The sequence below is a fragment of the Rattus norvegicus genome, chromosome 7 (assembly GCF_036323735.1).
Source record: "Rattus norvegicus strain BN/NHsdMcwi chromosome 7, GRCr8, whole genome shotgun sequence".
Lineage (NCBI taxonomy): Eukaryota > Metazoa > Chordata > Mammalia > Rodentia > Muridae > Rattus > Rattus norvegicus.
Genome location: NC_086025.1, coordinates 72619652 through 72644308, shown reverse-complemented (window position 1 = coordinate 72644308; position 24657 = coordinate 72619652). Strand labels below are relative to the sequence as shown.

The following is a 24657-nucleotide window of genomic DNA, read 5'->3' as shown; positions in this document are numbered from 1 at the left end:
AAAATACAGGCTGCTGAGTCCTTTAACTGCAAAGCACCCTAGCAACTGTTAATGATAAAAACAGAAATCTTTCTAAACTTTACAGATACATTCTGCCAATAGCAATGTGGTAAAAGTAGAAACGCATTCCTGTCATAAGGAAGGGAGGGAAGTGCTGCTATTGTCTGGACTTGGTAACGAACCACGGGATGAGTGGAGGTTGGCTTGGGGTGCAAGTGGAGACATCTCAGACAGCACCTGAACAACATATGTAAAGAAAATGTTTTATTTAAAGTGTTAAATACCATCACCAGAATGAATTGGATTTACATCAGTTGGTGTTTGTTACAGGACTAATCTGCCCTCCCCCCATTTTTCCCCAACTGGAATTCCCTTTACTTGAAAACATTCCATGTACAGGGCAGCAACGGTCACTGGCGTAGTGCTATTTACATGGTTTAACCACAAGTTGAGGTGCAGACATGTGAAAATTTAAAAAAAAAAGTACACCAACTTTTAAATAAATACTGCATGACAAGTATGTACAAATATTCCACGGTCATGTCCTTCTTACTAAAATGAGGAATTGTGTGTATGGGAATATGCAGAAAGGATTATGTGGCTGCGTCTTAGTGTCAGGAAAATGGCAAACGTCTACTCTAAGGGCGAGCATAGACACGACAGGTCTATTAAACCAAATTGCTGCTGGTACACAGGTGTCTAAATTATTCCAATAAAATTGTTCCTTTTTTCACTCCCTCGGCTGGACCCATCTTAGGGCTCAGGAAATCAAGACATGGTCTTGGTGTAGTTCATGTTGCACCACATTAGGAGAAGGCATTTTGAGTGAGAGCTCGTTTTAACTTTTGCACCATATCAAGCATGACAGTTTTCAATGGTCAGCATTGAATCAAAAAAGAGAAACAAAGAAAATGTTTGTGTGTGTGTGTGTGTGTGCATGGCCTCCATTTAAACAAATGGGATGTAGATGGATTTCAAAAATTACTATAAGATGTTAAAACCAATCTCAAAGCATGTGTAAGAAATAGAAAGGATGGGTGGCTTATTACATCGACCAGTGACATTTCCTGTTGATCGGGGACCTGGAGAGAAATTGGACGTTGCAGTGCTACCCAGCGGTAAGAGCTGCCTGTAAAGCAAAGGTGGGCTTGACATAGGGATGTAGACTTTTGGTGATGGCATCAAATAACTCTTGACTTTTCCTCGAGTCACCTAAAAATTGGAGCTTTAAAATTGTTGCAAATTTATGTTTACTATATTTCTTTAGAAATATAATTTGTGAAAAATTGAATTTTACTACAGAAAAATGAATTAATAAACATCCCTGTTTTCAGGGCTCCACATGTTGAGCAGTGTTTCTATTCACATAGTAAATGGAAATCAGCTAAAGAAACTGCTTTAACGAATTAAAAAACAAACAAAACCTAAGACCTACAAATCATACTTAACCCCCATATGAATAATGCTGGTGCTAAAACAAATTTGTTAGACATTACAATGCCACATGGTTTCAGGATTTTTTTGTAAACTGAATCTTTAAGGTGAAAAAAATTACCATGCACTGTACAATAAACTGCAAATGTTCAGGTATCTTCCTTGTCAATGCGTGCTGACTTGCTTTATGTCCCAAGTCATGTTGCAAAATCCTTTCAACATGCTTGAAATAAAGAAAGCTCTCCAACAGATTTGAGAAATGTATAAATTCAGAGGCATCCATGGCTCTGAGTCAAACCTGGGCTAGAAGAGGGTCAGGTCAAAGACTTGCAGTGTTGGGTGTGATTTACTGAGGAGGGAGAAAGGAAAGGAGAGATTAAAAGTGGGAGAAGAAAAGTGAGACAGACAGGAGGAAGAAAGATGTGAAAACTGTGCACACATTGACCATCGTAAGATCTGTATATTTAACATGGAAATAAACTGAATATATTATACTTATTGTCACATAAAGAGAATTGTATCTGCTAGAAAGTATTTTCATTTGTAATGTCTGCCAAAACACAGACTATGATTAAAGAATAAACTTGGTGTGTCTTTGTATCACCCTGTTGCATTCTCTCCCATTTTAAAACCATGCACTAGTGAAATTTATTTTTAAAAATAATATAAATTGTTGAAAATGGCTGATTTTTATTTATTTTTTTGCAAGTTGCAGCCCCGAGAAAAGAATTTAAATATTCAGCTAATCTGTGTCCATGCAAAAAGAGTTTCTTTAATTTCATTCAGTACAGTGCAGTCACAGAATTTTGATTTTCAGAGTCCAACACATCTTGGCATTAGTGAATGACATTGCCTCCCAGAGCAGCCCAGTCGACCGCTCTCCCTGCTGGAGCCCCTCCAGGAACGGTGGCCGACTCTGCTCCTGACCACTTCTTTGGTCTCTTGCTTTTCACCTGATGCTTCCTAGGTCTTTGCTCCTTGGCCTGTAATGTGGCTTAATGGCTGTAGAGCTCCATTTCTGTGGCATAACAGGGCTTTGGGGTCAGATAAATGAAGAGAAACAATAAAAATATAAAGGTGCCATTGAAAAGGGCTGACTGATTCTGAGATTACTCCATGGCTTCAGATTGGACCAACACTCAGTGTCATTGAACTCCAAACCTGACAGTTCCTCGAGGCTCTGCTCGTTCACCCGAGGGCCTTTGCTAGGGCACACTGTGCACGGATGGCTTCCTCTGAGAGCACAGGATGGCTCTTTATCCCTAGACGTGGGCTCCGGAGACACAACATCAAGCATGCAGTGGGACCAGGGTCCCCACCTGGGTGGTTTCTTCTGGTTTTTGTAACGCTGGTTGTTGTGACAACAGTTTTATAGTTGCTATGAACGAGAGTAAGAAGGTCCAGTAGAACTTTCCAGAGACGATTGGGAAGCTCTTCTTGTCAGAGGTGCCAAGGTTGGATCTACTAGGGAGGAAGGAGGGAAGAGTTTGAACCATCCAATTACCATGTTGGATAGTTCCAGTTCATCTAAGAGTATCTGGGCCACTCCCATAAAGGATTTGTGATCCATGCGGCCATAATCTCCCCAGACAATGATCTGTTGGCAGAAAGTGAGAAAAGTAATGTTACTATAGACACACACATCACAGCAGACAAGAAAGTTGTCACTAAGACAGACAATGTGCTCGGTTAATAAGCTGCTGTCAAGGGTCAAGGGAAGAAGTGGTGTCTGATTAAGGGCAATGCTGCCTTAACTCCCAGAAGCCAGGGTCACAGAAGGGAAAGTGCATGACAGTGTCTGAGGCCACCCGCGCAGGCTGAGCTGGAGTGTAACCCAGTTCACATGTCTGTGGGGCATTCCCCTTTAAGGAGAGCAGCAGCAGGCACAGCTGTACAGCACTGCCACTGCTTTGCCTCAGACAGAGAATTTCAGCCATGAGGAACAGAAAAGAATTCCACAGAAGAGAGCTAGACCTCAGGTCTGGCTTCGTGGGCGTCCCTTCCTGTGTCGGAGGTCAGCCCTGAGTACACACCTGTAACACCTTCCCCTGGGGGCTCTCTTCGAAAGATAACAGCTGCTGATACAAGGGCTCCAGCGTCTTTCTCGCCACCTTGGTTTTCTTTTTGGCTATGCAGACTCCGTTGTCTAACAGGTACACCTTGACATATGGTGCTTAGGGAAAGAACAGAGTGAGTGATGATCATGGCTGCAAAGTGCCCAGCCCAGCTCACAGAGAACCAGAACAAGGGCTTCATCTTCACTGAAGAGCAGGCAGCACTCAAGCCACTGGCCCGCCTTCTGCATCAAATCTACACGATATTTATCAGGCATTCAGTGTTAAGTATGTTGATAAAGCCTTTACAGGTCTTTTTTTTTCTCCACAACTCCTTGTATAGACTTAAATGTGAATTAAATAAGGCAATATGCTTCTAGTCACAAACAAGATGCAAAAGCCTTTAAATTATCAAAATTTGGGTCTCAATAAACATGTTGAAATGAGGCTGGTTTTCACCTACTCCATAGGGCTCCCTTACCATTCAAAGCATTTACTAACTGGTAAGGGTGTGAGTCCAAGCAGGGATGGGCTCTGAGCGGATACATTCAGAAGTAGCTTGGAGAGGCAGCTCACTAGGAGTTCTATGGCACATTCTCACATCTCACCATTCCTTTGAGGATTGAGGAGTTGAGAGAGAAATGCATAATTACATCAGTGTGGGTGCTGGGGACAAGGATGTTTTCAGAATGCACAGCTTTTTTGCACAGGGTCTCCTGATCTCTTCATAGCACATAAGAGTCTGCACCAAGCTATGGCTCTGAGTACCTTCAATTATAATGATGCTTGAAATGTGTGGCATCAAGCTATGACAGAGCCTCTTACATATTTTGTTAATAGAAGTGAAATAATATAAAGTATTAAAGAGCTAGTAAGAAACATAATTATTAATGTATGGTCATGAAAATTTGTTAGTTACAATAGGTGATGTATCATCTGGTAAGCCTAATTGAAACAGATAAGTCATATAAGATATGTAGATTTAAGTCTATAACTTAACTCTGACAAAGTTATGTAATTAATTTACTAATAATGCACTGAGAAGGACATAGAGGTTGAGACTGGCCTGAAACCATGTGACTGACCAAAGATGGAGGCCTCAACTATGTATGTGCTTGCACCATCTCTTTCCGGCCACTCAGTCACAGATCCCTCAGAATGCATGCAAACTGCTTCAGTCCCCAAGCCCTACGACAACAGAGTTCTCTACTCACTTCTTTATTAAGACGGTTTCAAGAAAGAAAGGTAACGTTTACATCAAAACAACACAGACTACAAGAAATAACAGAAAATATCTTCCTTCTCTTTTACCTGGCAGTGTCTTGGAACCTGGTTTTACTACAAGGCCTCGAGCCCGGATGATCTCTACCTCCAGCTGTCCCTTCTTATCCATCATCCCCACCTGAATGTCACCTGGTGAGCACACAGGGAAGAAAAACAGGACGTCAGAAGAATGCTGGTGCCAAAGAACTGTGCGTCAGACATCCCCCAGATATATTCTTAAATCTAAGACATATTCTCTAAGGTTGAAATGTTCCCATTGATGTCTTGCTTTAAAGATGATCAGAAATTACAAACAAAAAGGAAAAAGCTAAGAACATTTACTGTTAAAACCTAGGACTCTCTATTCTTGCTGGTAAATCTTGTTAAAAGTCGCATGACATTGAAGGACCATGACTCTCAATAATCGAAAGGACGACAAAGTCATATGACAGAAAGTCTCACCCATTGCAGGAGTCGCCAGGGTCTGGCGTCCCACTAGCTGAGCAGGGCCCAGACCATCAAGGAAATCGCTGAACTGGCTGTCAGAGGCCAGGCGGACCCCAGGGAAGATCAGACTGAAAGCAGAATGACACAAAAAGTTAAACCCTCAGCCTTCCTTCCGTTCCGGCAAGCCTTGAGTTTCCTGTGGGCCTTGCTGATGTGGCAATGTGGCAATTAGTGGTTGATGCCACTAAGGGTCAGTGGACCCCGACATCCACGGCACCTCTCAAAGCTCTCAGTTCATCTTATACTCTACAGCCTCCCATGCCTGTCACCAGAAGCGACTGCCACATCATGTAGGCTTCCGTTTGTGTGTCTTCTCTGGCTTGGTCTTGGGGGTAAGGGAGATGGTTTCTGTCACACATGCCTAGTCCACACTGAGTCTACACTTACGCCATGACGTGTTTAATCCTCTTAGCTACACTAAGAGTAGAGCCTATTGTTTATCTTTTTTATGCCTGAAAAAAAAAGTCCTTCTGTATCATTCTCCCCAGCACACAAACAGGCTGCCACGCCATCTTCCCAGGAAGACCAACCCCTTTCTGGACTGTGCTCTCCTCCCCAGCTTCACACCCCATTTCTTTCCCTGAATTCTTAGAACATCCCTTTCTTCTCTTTCACACTGCCACTATGCCTTAATCTCTGTCAGTTCTGTCATTAAATACCAAAACTGCATCTTTTACCTCATACCTTTTCCATGTGTCTGAGTCCCCTTGGAAGCTCCACCCAACTTAGTGGTGTCTCTGTTGATGTTGGCCACCCTAGAGCACCTCTGACTTAGCCCTCCTCTTTGGACCATACCCTTTTGTTCCAACAGCTTATTTGGCTGATAGGATATCTCCTGAGCATAAGGTAACACTGTCTTCCAATTGCTCTTTTTATCTGTCAAGTCTGCTTAAAATTTTAAAGGTTGAAGTCCTAACCCACAGTGTGCCTATATTTTAAAAAGGGGCCATATCACAAATAAACATAAATAAAGGTTAAATGAAGTCACAGGGGTAGGGGTTGGGAAATAACTCTAATAAAAGAGGAAGGAAAGGACACGGAGAATGTGGAGAGAAAAGGCTGTAGATGATGTAAGAAGGAGGCCATGTGTAAAAGAGAACTTCTTGGAATTCAAGTCTATTAATACCTTGATCTTGAACTTTCAACCTCTAAATTTTGGAAAAAAAAACAGGATTTTTGACGTTTAAGTCTATGGTATTTTATTATGGTAGACCTAACAAACCAATAGCATGTATCTTATTACATACATCCAATGTATCAACAAATCTTGCTTAGTCTACTGTCAAAAGAGATGCAGACTCTGATCTCACTAATGCTACCATTCTGGTCCCCCGTCACCATTACGTTTCTGGTGCATTATTGTTAACACCTACTGAATGGCCTCCCTCTTTTGCCCCTCAGCAATCAAAGTGAGTTGATGAAATTAAAGCTAGGTCATTCCACTCAAGATAAAGTCTTATGTTATAAAACACAAAAACATTCAACCTCAGCCCACACCATTTTCCCTCATGTGTTGCACTCCCTTTCCCTTCTACAGGGCCACAGATTCCTGCTGTAGGCAAACTCTTGCTCTATTGCTTGGCTTTGCTTCAGCTTGGAATGTTCTTCCTCAAACATGGGTGCCTTCTGATCAAAGTTACAATCCATTTGTCCCTTATGGAAAATCCTACCCCAATCCTCTCATTTATTTTTTTTAAAAATGTCATTCTTATTATCTCCTGTTACAGTAGTCTGAATAATGTGACCCAGACACAGCTGAAATGCATGCACAGATCACATAAGCTCTTCATAAACTCTAAGAAAGTGGACCAACAAGATGGCTTAGTGAGTAAAAGTTCTTGCTACCAAACCTGAAGGTTGATCTCCATGGTTACACAGCCCAAGGTGAGAATGGACCCCAGCAACTTGCTCTCTGATCTGCACATGCATGCCACAGCACGAAGGTGCTCATTCCTGTCTCTCTCAGTAAATGTAATAAAAATTTAAACAAAAAGAACTAAGGAAGTAAGTGGGTTCATTTCTTCAGGGACAAAGAGATCTGAAATCAGGTCTTAAAAGATAGTTGAACTTCCCTCATTTATTTTCCTTGCCTTATTTCATCATCAACATTTATGCTACTCAATTTACTGTATTTTTTTTTACTATTTTCCTTATAAATGTAATTTCTTGCTGAGGTCCAGCTTGTCTTTGGACTGGATGGAGGTTGGACTGGATGGAGGTTGGCTGGCCGGCGTTGTTTGCTCCAGCTCCTCCCGGGAGCCTAGAGCAACAACAGATGCCTGACAGCCTTAGTTAGCCGCCTTCACGTTAGGAGCATGGTATAATGCACCAACGATACAAAGTGCCAGAAGCCAAGAAGAGAACTGCAGTCTCCTTGTGCGAATTCTGCTCTTGTGATTCTGAAACCCACTGTCTTAAGTTCTGATTTGATTTGTTTGTGTGACTCACACCTCCAACTCACAGTCCACTGTCTGGAATGCTAAAAGGTAATATTTACTGAATGAGTTTATAAGTACTCATGTAATTTCTTCAATACGAGGTCAACATCTGAGATGGAAGTTATACATGACTATAAACCTGTATGTTCAGACTATGAAGTAAACATTTTTATAGCCCAGGCAATGGTTCACAAAGTCCACAGCTCAGGGCAGGTTTATCTTCAATTTTCTTCCAGAAATACTAAGTTTCTTTAGTGCACTGCATGGTATGCCACATGCCTGGGACTGAGCCACCGCTACGCTAGCCTTTCATGCTTCTGGGCTTCCTTGGGAATCTATTTCTTCCCCTTTGCCTCAAGTCTCAAACATTTGGTATGCTTATATGGCCCTACTTAAAAACTGCGGAAGTATGTTCCTTTCCTTATATAATCATGTTGGAGAAAACATCACTGGGTTATGTAATTAATGGTAAGCCAATATTTCCTATGGTTTTGCATCTGTGAATTGGCTACATGTGTCTGAACATTGCGCATTCCCATGGCGATGGCAGAGTAGGCCCCAGTCTAACATTCCCGTTCCTCTCCTGATGCCCTTTGCATCTCACCTATAGATGGGAAGTCACAAGTTCTGCTGTTCGTTAGAGACAGGACTACTCCACTTACAGATGTGGATTCAAAGAAATGTTACACAGAGGAAAAGGCTTACCAACTTTTTGTTGCCACTGCCTTTTGATTGTTGGTTTCACATAATTAAGGTAAATGATATAACTTTCAGAAAATAAAGCTAAATATGAATTAAGAATTCTAAATTTTCCATTAGCATCTCTTCAGCAGTTAAAGATTTTTTACATTAACGATTGATTTTAGCCCTTCTGGCCAGTCCCTTCTGTTGGGATGGACTGCTAGCTAGTTTGCTCCCCTGAAGACATCACATCCTGAGGCATCCCAGGAGAACCACTGCATTCAGAATATCAGCTAAGGATCCTCCAGAAGTCCCACAGCTGCCACTGGGAGCCCAGTGAACATGGGACCCATTACCCTCCAAAACCCCCTTCCACCAAATTCCACTCTCCTTCTGGCCTTTCCTTTTTGCCAGGGCAGACTTCTGGTTAGTCTGCTCCCCTGAAGACACATATCATTAGGCATCCCAGGAGATCTGCTGTACTCTGGGCAACTGACATCACAGCCTGAGGCAGCCCAGGAGATCTGCTGCACACAGGACAACTGGCATCCTAGGAGTTCCTCTGTACACAGGGTAACTGGGCAACCAACACCACAGTCTAAAGACCTCTGGGGCCTCCACAGCATGCAGAGCAACTGACCCAACAGACTGAAAGCCTCCCTGGCAGTTGCACACAGGGAAACAGAAACCATAGTCTTGTAGGCTCTCCTGGAGAATGGCTTCACAGAGGACAACAGCTTGACTGCTCCTCTGAAGACCCAACAGTCTGAAGGCCTCCCAAGAAATCTACCGCAGCCAGGACAACAGATCTGCATCTTCTCTGCCCCTTTGAAGACACCATAGTTGAAAGGCCCTGCAGAAAGTCTGCTAAAGCCAGGACTGCAGGAAGACCAGGAGACCTGAAGCAACCCAGAGACAAAAGAGGCAGACTCCAGACAGACCAGTAAACACCAGGGATAACCAGATGGAAAATGGCAAGCGCAAGACCATAAGCAACAGAAGCCAATATACTTGGGAATCATCAGAACCAGTTCTCCCACCACAGCAAGCCCTGAACACACAAACACAGCTTAAAATGAGGAAGTGGACTTCAAATCCTAACTCATGAAGATAATAGAGTCCTTAGGAGGATATAAATAACTCATTGAAAGAAATACAGGAAAACACAGGTAAACAGGTAGAAGCCCTTAAAGAGGAAACAAATAAATCCCTTAAGAAATACAGGTAAACACAATCAAACAGGTGAAGGAACTGAATAAAGTGGTCCAAGACCTAAAAGTGGAAGTAGAAACAATAAAGAAAACACAAATGGAGGCAAACTTGGAAAACATAGGAAAGAGGTCAGGAATTACAGACGTAAGCATCACCAGCAAAATACAAGAGATAGAAGAGAGAATCTCAGGTGTAGAAGATACCTTACAAGAGACTGACAGAATTGTCAAAGAAAATTCAAAACATAAAAAACTCCTGACCCAAAAAATCCAGGAAATTTAGGACACAATGAAAAGACCAAATCTAAGAAGAATTGGGATAGAAGAGAATAAAGACCCCCTGCTCAAATGACTTGAAAACTTTTTCAACAAAATCATAGAAGAAAACTTCCCCAACCTTAAGAAAGAGATGGCCATAAAGGTACAAGAAGCCTATAGAACACCAAATGAATAGGACCAAAAAAGAACATTCTCCCAGTACATAATAATCAAAACACTAAACTCACAGAACAAAGAAAAAATATTAAAAGCTATAAGGGAAAAGGGCCAAGTAACATACAAAGGTAGACCTATCAGAATGACACCAGACTTTTTAACATAAGACAGTAAAAGCCAGAAGAGCCTGGTGGAAATCATGCAGACTCTAAGAGAACACAAATGTCAACCCAGGCTATTACACCCAGCAAAACTCTATATCAACATAGATGGAGAAACCAAAATATTCCAGGACAAAACCAAATTCAAATAGTATCTATCAATACAGCCCTACAGAGGATCCTAGAAGAAAACTCCAACACAAGGAATATACCTACAACAAAGAAAAAACAAGTATTAATCATCTCACAACAAAGCCAAAAGGAGAGAACCACATGCACATAAAGCCACCTACAAAAACAAGCATAACAGGAACTAACAATCACCTGCATTTAATATCTCTCAATATTAATGGACTATTCTATAAAAAGACATAAGCTAATAGATTGCATAAGCAAATAAGATCCAGCATTTTGCTTCATACAAGAAACACACCTCAATGACAAAGGCCGACATTATCTCAGATAAAAAGGATGAAAAAAAGATCTTCTAAGCAAAAGGTCCCAAAAAACAAGCTGGAGTTGCCTAATATTCAATAAAATAGACTTTCAACCAAAAGTAATCAAGCATGATGAGGAAGGACACTTCGTATTTATCAAAGGGAAAACCCACCAAGACCAAGTCTCAATTCTGAACATCTATGCTCCAAATACAAGGGCACCCACATTCATTAAAGAAACTTTACAAAAGCTCAAAACACACATTGGACCCCATACAATAATAGTGGGAGACTTCAACACCCCACTCTCACTAATGGACAGGTCAGTGAAACAGAACCTAAACAGAGACACAGTAAAAGTAATAGAGGTTATGAAACAAATGGGTTTAACAGATATCTACAGAACATTTCACGTTAAAAGCAAAAGAATAAACCTTTTTCTCAGCACTTCATGGTACCTCACCAAAATCGACCATATTAAACTTCAACCAATATAAGAAGAGTGAAATAATCCCATGCATCTCATCAGATCACAATGGAATAAGGTTGGTCTTCAAGAACAACAAAAACAACAGAAAGCCCACATGCACGTGGAAACTGAACAACTCTCTACTCGATGATAAGTTGGTCAGGGAATAAATAAATAAATAAATAAATAAATAAATGACTTCCTGGAAATTAGTGAAAATGTTATGTATCATAACCAAACTTATGGAACACAATGAAAGCAGTGCTAAGAGGAAAATTCATAGCACTAAGCACCCTGGTAAAGAAACTGGAGAGATCTTACACCAGCAACTTAACAGCACACCTGAGAGCTCTAGAACAAAAAGAAGCAAACTCACCTCACACAAGAGGAGTAGAAGGCAGGAAATAGTCAAACTCAGGTTGGAAATCAACCAAATAGAAACAAAGAGAACAATACAAAGAATCAACAAAACCAAAAGCTGGTTCTTTGAGAGAATCTACAAGATAGATAAACCCCTAGCCAAAGTAACTAAAGACTCCAGAGGCAGCCTCCAGATTCAAAAAATCAGAAATGAAAAGTGAGACATAACCACAGAAACGAATGAAATTTAAAAAATCATCAGATCCTACTACAAAAGCGTATATTCAACAAAACTGAAAAATCTAGATGAAATGGATGGTTTTTTAGACAGATACCACATACAAGTTAAATCAAGAATAGGTAAACTTTCTAAACAGGCCCATATCCCATAAGGAAATGGAAGAAGTCATTAAAAACCTCAAGACACAGGCCCACAGGAACAGCTGAAGACCTGTAGAGAGGAAAAACTACACGCCCGAAAGCAGAACACTCTGTCCCCATAACTGACTGAAAGAGAGGAAAACAGGTCTACAGCACTCCTGACACACAGGCTTATAGGACAGTCTAGCCACTGTCAGAAATAGCAGAACAAAGTAACACTAGAGATAATCTGATGGCGAGAGGCAAGCGCAGGAACCCAAGCAACAGAAACCAAGACTACATGCCATCATCGGAGCCCAATTCTCCCACCAAAACAAACATGGAATATCCAAACACACCAGAAAAGCAAGATCTAGTTTCAAAATCATATTTGATCATGATGCTGGAGGACTTCAAGAAAGACGTGAAGAACTCCCTTAGGGAAACACAGGAAAACATTAATAAACAAGTAGAAGCCTACAGAGAGGAATCGTAAAAATCGCTGAAAGAATTCCAGGAAAACACAATCAAACAGTTGAAGGAATTAAAAATGGAAATAGAAGCAATCAAGAAAGAACACATGGAAACAACCCTGGATATAGAAAACCAAAAGAAGAGACAAGGAGCTGTAGATACAAGCTTCACCAACAGAATACAAGAGATGGAAGAGAGAATCTCAGGAGCAGAAGATTCCGTAGAAATCATTGACTCAACTGTCAAAGATAATGTAAAGCAGAAAAAGCTACTGGTCCAAAACATACAGGAAATCCAGGACTCAATGAGAAGATCAAACCTAAGGATAATAGGTATAGAAGAGAGTGAAGACTCCCAGCTCAAAGGACCAGTAAATATCTTCAACAAAATCATAGAAGAAAACTTCCCTAATCTAAAAAAAGAGATACCCATAGGCATACAAGAAGCCTACAGAACTCCAAATAGATTGGACCAGAAAAGAAACACCTCCCGTCACATAATAGTCAAAACACCAAACGCACAAAATAAAGAAAGAATATTAAAAGCAGTAAGGGAAAAATGTCAAGTAACATATAAAGGGAGACCTATCAGAATCACACCAGACTTCTCGCCAGAAACTATGAAGGCCAGAAGATCCTGGACTGATGTCATACAGACCCTAAGAGAACACAAATGCCAACCCAGGTTACTGTATCCTGCAAAACTCTCAATTAACATAGATGGAGAAACCAAGATATTCCATGACAAAACCAAATTTACACAATATCTTTCTACAAATCCAGCACTACAAAGGATAATAAATGGTAAAGCCCAACATAAGGAGGCAAGCTATACCCTAGAAGAAGAAAGGAACTAATCGTCTTGGCAACAAAACAAAGAGAATGAAAGCACACAAACATAACCTCACATCCAAATATGAATATAACGGGAAGCAATAATCACTATTCCTTAATATCTCTCAACATCAATGGCCTCAACTCCCCATAAAAAGACATAGATTAACAAACTGGATACGCAATGAGGACCCTGCATTCTGCTGCCTACAGGAAACACACCTCAGAGACAAAGACAGACATTACCTCAGAGTGAAAGGCTGGAAAACAATTTTCCAAGCAAATGGTCAGAAGAAGCAAGCTGGAGTAGCCATTCTAATATCAAATAAAATCAATTTTCAATTAAAAGTCATCAAAAAAGATAAGGAAGGACACTTCATATTCATCAAAGGAAAAATCCACCAAGATGAACTCTCAATCCTAAATATCTATGCCCCAAATACAAGGGCACCTACATATGTAAAAGAAACCTTACTAAAGGTCAAAACACACATTGCACCTCACACAATAATAGTGGGAGATTTCAACACCCCACTCTCATCAATGGACAGATCATGGAAACAGAAATTAAACAGAGATGTAGACAGACTAAGAGAAGTCATGAGCCAAATGGACTTAACGGATATTTATAGAACATTCTATCCTAAAGCAAAAGGATATACCTTCTTCTCAGCTCCTCATGGTACTTTCTCCAAAATTGACCATATAATTGGTCAAAAAACGGGCCTCAACAGGTACAGAAAGATAGAAATAATCCCATGCGTGCTATCGGACCACCAGGGCCTAAAACTGGTCTTCAATAACAATCAAGGAAGAATGCCCACATATACTTGGAAATTGAACAATGCTCTACTCAATGATAACCTGGTCAAGGAAGAAATAAAGAAAGAAATTAAAAACTTTTTAGAATTTAATGAAAATGAAGGTACAACATACCCAAACTTATGGGACACAATGAAAGCTGTGCTAAGAGGAAAACTCATAGCGCTGAGTGCCTGCAGAAAGAAACAGGAAAGAGCATATGTCAGCAGCTTGACAGCACACCTAAAAGCTCTAGAACAAAAAGAAGCAAATACACCCAGGAGGAGTAGAAGGCAGGAAATAATCAAACTCAGAGCTGAAATCAACCAAGTAGAAACAAAAAGGACCATAGAAAGAATCAACAGAACCAAAAGTTGGTTCTTTGAGAAAATCAACAAGATAGATAAACCCTTAGCCAGACTAACGAGAGGACACAAAGAGTGCATCCAAATTAACAAAATCAGAAATGAAAAGGGAGACATAACAACAGATTCAGAGGAAATTCAAAAAATCATCAGATCTTAGTATAAAAACCTATATTCAACAAAACTTGAAAATCTTCAGGAAATGGACAATTTCCTAGACAGATACCAGGTACCGAAGTTAAATCAGGAACAGATAAACCAGTTAAACAACCCCATAACTCCTAAGGAAATAGAAGCAGTCATTAAAGGTCTCCCAACCAAAAAGAGCCCAGGTCCAGACGGGTTTAGTGCAGAATTCTATCAGACCTTCATAGAAGACTTCATACCAATATTATCCAAACTATTCCACAAAATTGAAACAGATGGATCACTACCGAATACCTTCTACGAAGCCACAATTACTCTTATACCTAAACCACACAAAGACACAACAAAGAAAGAGAACTTCAGACCAATTTCCCTTATGAATATCGACGCAAAAATACTCAACAAAATTCTGGCAAACCGAATCCAAGAGCACATCAAAACAATCATCCACCATGACCAAGTAGGCTTCATCCCAGGCATGCAGGGATGGTTTAATATACGGAAAACCATCAACGTGATCCATTATATAAACAAACTGAAAGAACAGAACCACATGATCATTTCATTAGACGCTGAGAAAGCATTTGACAAAATTCAACACCCCTTCATGATAAAAGTCCTGGAAAGAATAGGAATTCAAGGCCCATACCTGAACATAGTAAAAGCCATATACAGCAAACCAGTTGCTAACAGTAAATTAAATGGAGAGAAACTTGAAGCAATCCCACTAAAATCAGGGACTAGACAAGGCTGCCCACTCTCTCCCTACTTATTCAATATAGTTCTTGAAGTTCTAGCCAGAGCAATCAGACAACAAAAGGAGGTCAAGGGGATACAGATCGGAAAAGAAGAAGTCAAAATATCACTGTTTGCAGGTGATATGATAGTATATTTAAGTGATCCCAAAAGTTCCACCAGAGAACTACTAAAGCTGATAAACAACTTCAGCAAAGTGGCTGGGTATAAAATTAACTCAAATAAATCAGTAGCCTTCCTCTACACAAAAGAGAAACAAGCCGAGAAAGAAATTAGGGAAACGACACCCTTCATAATAGACCCAAATAATATAAAGTACCTCGGTGTGACTTTAACCAAGCAAGTAAAAGATCTGTACAATAAGAACTTCTAGACATTGAAGAAGGAAATTGAAGAAGACCTCAGAAGATGGAAAGATCTCCCATGCTCATGGATTGGCAGGATTAATATAGTAAAAATGGCCATTTTACCAAAAGCAATCTACAGATTCAATGCAATCCCCATCAAAATACCAATCCAATTCTTCAAAGAGTTAGACAGAACAATTTGCAAATTCATCTGGAATAACAAAAAACCCAGGACAGCTAAAGCTATCCTCAACAATAAAAGATCTTCAGGGGGAATCACTATCCCTGAACTCAAGCAATATTACAGAGCAATAGTGATAAAAACTGCATGGTATTGGTACAGAGACAGACAGATAGACCAATGGAATAGAATTGAAGACCCAGAAATGAACCCACACACCTATGGTCACTTGATTTTTGACAAAGGAGCCAAAACCATCAAATGGAAAAAAGATAGCATTTTCAGCAAATGGTGCTGGTTCAACTGGAGGGCAACATGTAGAAGAATGCAGATCGATCCATCCTTATCACCCTGTACAAAGCTTAAGTCCAAGTGGATCAAGGACCTCCACATCAAACCAGACACAGTCAAACTAATAGAAGAAAAACTAGGGAAGCATCTGGAACACATGGGCACTGGAAAAAATTTCCTAAACAAAACACCAATGGCTTACGCTCTAAGATCAAGAATCGACAAATGGGATCTCATAAAACTGCAAAGCTTCTGTAAGGCAAAGGACACTGTGGTTAGGACAAAACGGCAACCAACAGATTGGGAAAAGATCTTTACCAATCCTACAACAGATAGAGGCCTTATATCCAAAATATACAAAGAATTCAAGAAGTTAGACCGCAGGGAAACAAATAACCCTATTAAAAAATGGGGTTCAGAGCTAAACAAAGAATTCACAGCTGAGGAATGCCGAATGGCTGAGAAACACCTAAAGAAATGTTCAACATCTTTAGTCATAAGGGAAATGCAAATCAAAACAACCCTGAGATTTCACCTCACACCAGTGAGAATGGCTAAGATCAAGAACTCAGGGGACAACAGATGCTGGCGAGGATGTGGAGGAAGAGGAACACTCCTCCATTGTTGGTGGGATTGCAAACTGGTACAACCATTCTGGAAATCAGTCTGGAGGATCCTCAGAAAATTGGACATTGAACTGCCTGAGGATCCAGCTATACCTCTCTTGGGCATATACCCAAAAGATGCCCCAACATATAAAAAAGACACGTGCTCCACTATGTTCATCGCAGCCTTATTTATAATAGCCAGAAGCTGGAAAGAACCCAGATGCCCTTCAACAGAGGAATGGATACAGAAAATGTGGTACATCTACACAATGGAATATTACTCAGCTATCAAAAACAACAACTTTATGACATTCGTAGGCAAATGGTTGGAACTGGAAAATATCATCCTGAGTGAGCTAACCCAATCACAGAAAGACATACATGGTATGCACTCATTGATAAGTGGCTATTAGCCCAAATGCTTGAATTACCCTAGATGCCTAGAACAAATGAAACTCAAGACGGATGATCAAAATGTGAATGCTTCACTCCTTCTTTAAAAGGGGAACAAGAATACCCTTGGCAGGGAAGAGAGAGGCAAAGATTAAAACAGAGACAGAAGGAACACCCATTCAGAGTCTGCCCCACATGTGGCCCATACATATACAGCCACTCAATTAGACAAGATGGATGAAGCAAAGAAGTGCAGACCGACAGGAGCCGGATGTAGATCGCTCCTGAGAGACACAGCCAGAATACAGCAAATACAGAGGCGAATGCCAGCAGCAAACCACTGAACTGAGAATAGGACCCCCGTTGAAGGAATCAGAGAAAGAACTGGAAGAGCTTGAAGGGGCTCGAGACCCCATATGTACAACAATGCCAAGCAACCAGAGCTTCCAGGGACTAAGCCACTACCCAAAGACTATACATGGACTGACCCTGGACTCTGACCTCATAGGTAGCAATGAATATCCTAGTAAGAGCACCAGTGGAAGGGGAAGCCCTGGGTCCTGCTAAGACTGAACCCCCAGTGAACTAGACTGGTGGGGGGAGGGCGGCAATGGGGGGAGGGTTGGGAGGGGAACACCCATAAGGAAGGGGAGGGGGGAGGGGGATGTTTGCCCGGATACCGGGAAAGGGAATAATACTCGAAATGTATATAAGAAATACTTAAGTTAATAAAATAAAATTAAAAAAAAAAACCTCCTAACCAAAAATAGCCCAGGGACAAATAGGTTTTGTGCAGAATTCTATCAGACCTTCAAAGGAGACCTAATACCTAATTCCCCAAACTATTCCATAAAATACAAACAGAAGGAATACTACTTAATTCATTCCACAAAGCCACAGTTACTCTGATACCTAAACCACACAAAGACCCAACCAAAAAAGAGAGAACTTCAGACCAATTTCACTTATGAATATTGATGCAAATTCTTGCAAACCGAATCTAAGAACACATCAAAACTATCATTCACTACGATCAAGTAGACTTCATACCAGGGATGTAAGGTTGGTTCAATATATGAAAATACATTAATGTATCCCACTATTTAAATAAACTCAAAGAAAAAAATCACACGATCATCTCCTTAGATGCTGAAAAAGCATTTTGACAAAATACAACACTCCTTCATGTTAAAAGTATTGGAGACATCAGGAATTCAAGGTCCACACCTGAACATAATAAAAGCAATTTACTGCAAACCAACAGTCAATATCAAATTAAATGGAGAGATATGTGAAGCAATCCCACTAAAATCGGGGACAAGGATGTCTCCTCTCCCCATATTGATTCAATATAGTACTCGAATGCTAGTTAGAACAATAAGACAACAGAAAAAGATCAAAGGGATACAAATTGGCAAAAAAGAAATAAAGGTATCACTATTTGCAGGTGACATGATAGTACATATCTCAAAAATTCTATCAGAGAACATCTCCAGCTGATAAACAAGTTCAGCAAAGTGACTGGATATGAAATTAACTCGGATAAATCCGTAGCCTTCCTTTATATAAATGATAAACAGATAAACAGATAAATGAGAAAGAAATTAGAGAATAAACTCCTTACACAATAGGCACAAACAATATAAAATATCTTGGGGTAACTGTAACCAAACAAGTGAAAGATCTGTATGACAATGACTTCAAGTCTCTCAAGACAGAAATGGAAAACAATCTCAGAAAATGGAAAGATCTCCCATGCTCATGGACTGGCAGAATTAACACAGTAAAAATGGTCATCCTACCAAACGTTAATCTACAGATTCAATGCAATCCCCATCAAAATCCCAATCCAATTCTTCAAAGACATGGAAAGAGCAATTCTGAAATTCATCTTGGAAAAATAAAACCAGAAAATTCTTAACAATAAAATATCTACTGTGGGAATCACCATCCCTGACCTCAAGCTCTACTGCAGAGCAATAGTGATAACAAGTGCATGATGTTAGTACAGAGACAGACAGGTTGACCAATGGAATAGAATTGAAGTCCCAGATAAAACCAACACTTACAGACACTTGATCTTTGACAAAGAATTCAAAAATATACAATGGAAAAATGAAAGCATCTTCAATACATGATGCTGGTCAAACAGGCTGTATGTATGTAGAAAAATGAAAATATATCTGTATTTGTCACCCTGCACAAAGCTCAAGTCCAAGTGGGTCAAGGACCTCAACATAAAACCAGATACACTGAATCTAATAGAAGAGAAAGTGGGAAAGATCTTTGAACTCATTGGCACAAGGGGAAATTTCCTAAACAGAACTCCAATGGCTCACACTCTAAGTTGATAAATGGGGGGACCTCATGAACTGGGAAGCTTCTGTAAGGCAAAGACACTGTCAATAAGACACATGGGAAACCTACAGATTGGGAAAAAAATTTTTCATTAACCCTGCAACTGATAGATGGCTAATATCCAATATAAATAAAGAACTCAAGAAGCTAACCACCCCCCCCAAAATGGGGTATAGAAATAAACAGAGAATTCACATCAGAGCAATCTTGAATGGCTGAGAAGCACCTAAAGAAATGTTCAAAGCCCTTAATGATCAAAGAAATGCAAATCAAAATGACCTTGAGATTCCACCTCACACCAGTCAGAATGGCTAAGATCAAAATCTCAGGCAACAGCACATGTTGTGGAGGATGTGGAGAAAGAGGAGCACTCCTCCACTGCTGGTGGGATTGCAATCTGGTACAACCACTTCGGAAATCAATCTGGAGGTTCCTCAGACAATTGGAAATATATCTATCTGAAGACCTAGCAACTCTTGAGAATATACACAAAAGATGCCCCAGCAGGCCACAGGGGCACAGGTTCCACTACATTCATAGTGGCCTGAAAGGCCCAAATGAGAATGCCACAATCCCACTTGGGGGAGAGAAGAAAGCAATCACAAGGGGGGAGGGAGGGACTGGATAGGAAAGGGGACTGGGTTGGGGAAGAGGGGAACATGATCTGGTATTGGATGGGGAAAAAGGACTGAAGCCCTGAGGGCCAGCAGAAAGAATGAAAACAGGTGACCTCGGGAGGAAGGAGGTTGGGGGATCCTCCAGAATGTACAAGAAACCTGAGAGGACAGACTCTCAGGACACAAAGGGAGGGACACTAGATAAAATGCCTTACGGTGGGGAGAGGGAACTTGTAGAGTTTACCTCCAGCAGAAGACGGGGCATCAAGTGAGGGATGGGGTTGCTATCCCACAGTCAAAACTCTGACCCATAATTGTTCCTGTCTGAAAGAACTGCAGTGATGGACATGGAGAAAAGCCTGAGAAAAGGAGTCCAGTAACAGGTCCAAAGTGGGATCCAGCTCAAGGGGAGGCTCCAAGACATGACACTAAGGCTATCACAAAAAGGGACCTAACATTACTGACCTCAGAAAGACCCAACAAGCAGCTGAAAGAGTCAGATGCAGATATTTGCACCCAACCAATGGACAGAAGCTGCTGATTCCTGGAATTGAATTAAGGAAAAACTGGAAGAAGGACTCTGTAAGAGGACCAGTGGTCTCAATTAACCTGGACCCCTGAGATCTCTCAGACACTGGATAACCAAGCAGGCAGCGTACACCAGCAGATATGAGACCCCCAACACATGTACAGCAGAGAACTCCCGGGTCTGTGTTCAGTCAGAGAAGATGCACCTAACCCTCAAGAGACTGGAGGCCCCAGGGAGTTTAGAAGTCTGGTATAGGGGAGATGAGGAGAATCCGGTCAGGAAGTAGGTATGGGATGGAGAACAGTCAGAGGGTGGACTGGGAGGGAGTTCAAATCTAGAGTGTAAAAAAAGATTAAATAAAATTAAAAAGTAAAGAATTGTTTTTAAATTCTTTTGTGCATGGTTGCTGTTTTGCCTGCGTGCATGTGTGTACAGCATATGTATGCAGCGCCCCAGGAAGCAGGAAGATGGTGTCTGATTTCTACCTGCAGTTACAACTGGGAGTCATAATGTGGGTAATGAGGAGCCGCAGTCAGTGCTGCTAACCTCTGAGCCATGTCCCCAGGCTCCATCAAAGACGCAAAAAACTAATACTGGGGCTGGAGAGGTGGCTCAGCAGTTAAGAGCCTGAGTTCAAATCCCAGCAACCACATGGTGGCTGACAACCATCTGTAATGGGATCCGATGCCCTCTTCTGGAGTGTCTGAAGACAGTGATAGTGTGCTTAGATACATAAAATAAATGAATAAATGTAAAAATATATATTAAAAAAACTAATACCGCCCACATGGTTTCTGTGGCAGGTGGACTCATTGTTTCTGTGGCTTTAGTATTTTAAGGTAGGACAAACTATTTTATTTGTAGGGAATGATGAGAGTCATACTTCAGCATCTTGTCATGGAAGTAAAGCCCTTTATCTCCCCCAAGGTACATCATTCAGAGTAAAAGGCCAGATATGTCAACTCCCAGAGGGTGAAACAGGCTCACAGAATCACAGTGACGCTGAGTCCTGTGAGTTACTTGTGTGAAGAGAGGGAGGATGAAATGGGCTAACTCCAAGAGTCAGCCCTGTGTGAGCAGACCGGGGAGGACCTGCTGGCAGAGCATGGGTGTGGCCATACTCACTTTCCTTCTGAGCTGTAACTGTTCATGCTGCCATCCGTGGATTCCCGGCTGGCCTGTCTTGTCATCCAGTTCCTCATCTCCACTGCTAGCCCGGTCTCCGTGCTTCTCTGGACAGTGCTGCGTAGCTTTTTACCTCCTCCTTCTGCAAAGACAGAAATTCAAAGGCATCCCAGTTTTGTCACTGCTGGTTACAGAAGGGAGCAGTAAGCACCTGGAGGCTGCCAGTGAGGAGGACTGCAGACAGGCAGTGTTATTCTTAGAGACACAGAGGAGCAGTATTTAAATCACTTCCCTGAGCGAGCAGCACAAAGTACCACTGTGTATTTCCTCTAGACACAGTCTTCAAACCATTAACATAGGAAACAAAGAGGTTCAATCAAAGAATAATAAAATAAGCTTTGTTTTCATTGTAATACTTTAATTATTAGATTAATTTATGCTTCTTTATTTTGTTTTTCATTTAACATTCAAATGCAAAATTAATTTATGCTTACCTTTTCCCCCAATCCTTATGTCTTATAGAAGAAATAGGTCTTCATATTAGTTACAAAGAACCAGATGGTGAGAGACTTGATGTTTAGCTTTACCTTTTACAAAAAGTTTTTAGGGTAGTGGATATGAAAAGGGCAAAGAAAGCTATACAAAAGGGACAGCTGCATTTGGTGGCAGTTTTGCATCTGTTAATAACGTCCAGAATGATTGTGTAATATAAAATTCCTGAAGTGTCGTGTGAAGGACTGTTTAGATTCTTGGCCTTGCATGGTGAGTGCTAAGGTGTTTGCATCTGGTGCGAAGGAAGGCCTCCAGAAGACTGAAGCTGAGAAGGAGAGACCGTACACATAGCAGGGCTAAGACATGCTGCCTCTGCCTCGAGAGATCTGAGCTTCTGGGAGGGAGTAGGGTTTGAGCTGAGCTTGGAGAATGTGCTAGTAGTGTGTCCTGGGCAAAAGAAACTTTGTGGACAAAAGAACAAAACCAGGAGTGAACATGTGCAGAGACGGAAGGGCCATGACAGAGGTGTGTGGGCTGGTGGGAAGTGGGGTGTGCATCAGAGCTCAGACCGTGAAGAGCCTGGAGGCCACCAATACTCTACTCATTTGCTTCACAGACTTCATAAACAGACTGCATAAAGGAAGCATCTGGAGAGAAATGGCATGGGACTGGGACATGCTCTCCCAGCAGCTGGTATCAGTAAGTTCTCATAACCCTGTTGGTGATACTGACACAGTAAGACTCACCACACTTCTTATATTTGCTCCGCTTTGAAACATTGCTTTAGATTTCACCCATTTCTCATTTCCAACTTGGAAACACAATAAGATGCTTTAGAGTAGACACAAAATACCCATCATGACTGATCCTCAGCCAATCAAAAGATGCTGTTTGGATGAGTAGCAAACATGTTGTACTGATTGATGGTAAAAAACCATAAGGCTACTGATGTGCTGAGATTCTTTTAACCAACTTTCTTATATTTGCTCCACTCAGAAACACTTGAATAGAGGCAGACTTAAAAATACTAATCTGTAGCCACCAGTGGAATAAATGACTTTAGCATGGTTTGCCAATGGAGGCTACTGTTAAAAGTTAGACCCTGAAGAAGTTGTATGAGCTAGGTAACCAGTTCACAGATTAGTTCTAGTTATTAAGGGAGAAAAAGATACTTCAGCATGGGCAATAGAGCCACCACCATCTTAACCAAGTCCCTGACAACTGAGGACAGGAACAGTCAAACGTAACCCTCCTGATAGAAAGCATACAGAATCACCTATCAAGCTGTTCTGGACAAAAATATACAATGTGTTTCTAATCAAGCCTTCTAGTTTTTGAAAAGCATAGACAGTAAAGTCACAAGACAAGTAGCATGCACACAGGAAGCAGCCAGACAAAGTCAGATATGGGATATTGTTCAAGACAATTGGTCAAGTCTCTGAACAAGTTAATACCATGAAAACAAGCAAACTAGGTAAGGTTACCTTCTAGATTATAAGACAGCAAGGAGATTGGAATCCAGTGACCTTGAGTATACAGAATTTGCCTTGTTTGTAAAACCAAAGTGAAATAACTCATTTTTAATAAAATCATACATACATTTTAAGGTAGGGAAAAATTGAATACTGATTAGATATTAGATTAGATAAGAAATCTGCTAAACTTTTAGGTATTATAATTTATTTATTATTAGCAGATATATGTTAAGTATTTGGATGCAAAATCTTCTATTACCTGCAATTTACTTTCAAATGGTTTAGAAAAACAAAACAAATATACACATGCATAAGAAGAATGTTTAAAAAAGTGACAGTAGCAGAGTCATCTGTAGTATCCATCAATGTAATATAATGACTTTTCTGCATATGTCTTTGTGTGTGGTGCAAGCACGTATGTGCATACTTGCATATATATGGGCACCTGTGTATGGCAGGCATGTACACACACACGTGGAGGCCCGAGGCTCAGCTTGGCAGTCTTCTTCAGATGCACTCCATCTTGCTCATTGAGGCAGCGTCTCTCAGTTGAACTCAGGGCTTGATGACAGGCTAATCATCTAGCTCTAATGACATGGCTGCCCTGACATTGACATTTCCTCCGGTGCTAGGATCCAAATTCTAGTCCTCACACCTGTGCAGCAAGCCCTTCACCTTGTGACCCATCTTCTTAGTCCCTAGCAGTTACCATTTTATTTTAGAGTGATCTCAAATAGCTGTGCCACAAAGCAGCATGTTCTTTCCCCACAGAAGTCATAAGAACACTAGGCTGGTATGGAGAGCCTGCGTGAGGGCTGAGTCCTGCTTTAATGTTCATTTTATTTAGCACTGCCCCGAGTGAACAATTGCCATCACCTGTGACATACTTCAGTGACATCTGAGATGTGGGATGGGAAACAGACAAGGAAATGACATGTGACCTACAAAGGAACCAAAGCTCCTAAAGGTCTCAGGAGCAAGACTCAGCAATTCCAAAGTCTATTGTTTCCCACTTAGTCTGACACTACCAAGTGAAAATGACTTGAAATACGCTG

The 24657-nt window shown here is 41.0% G+C and overlaps 1 protein-coding gene across 50 annotated transcripts in view; it reads right to left on the bottom strand.

Moving 5' to 3' along the window:
* Positions 1-249: 249 nt before the first annotated feature.
* The window catches only part of Rims2 (regulating synaptic membrane exocytosis 2), a 511056-nt gene continuing 486648 nt past the window's right edge, over positions 250-24657 (bottom strand). For 48 of the 50 annotated variants that reach the window (XM_039078274.2, XM_039078264.2, XM_063262877.1 and 45 more), the window contains 5 exons: positions 21636-21777; positions 5214-5326; positions 4800-4901; positions 3468-3607; positions 250-3031 (listed from right to left, as the gene is read on the bottom strand). In XM_039078274.2, the coding sequence (XP_038934202.1) occupies positions 2813-3031; positions 3468-3607; positions 4800-4901; positions 5214-5326; positions 21636-21777 (716 nt within the window). In that variant the 3' untranslated portion in view covers positions 250-2812. 50 annotated transcript variants of the gene reach the window in all.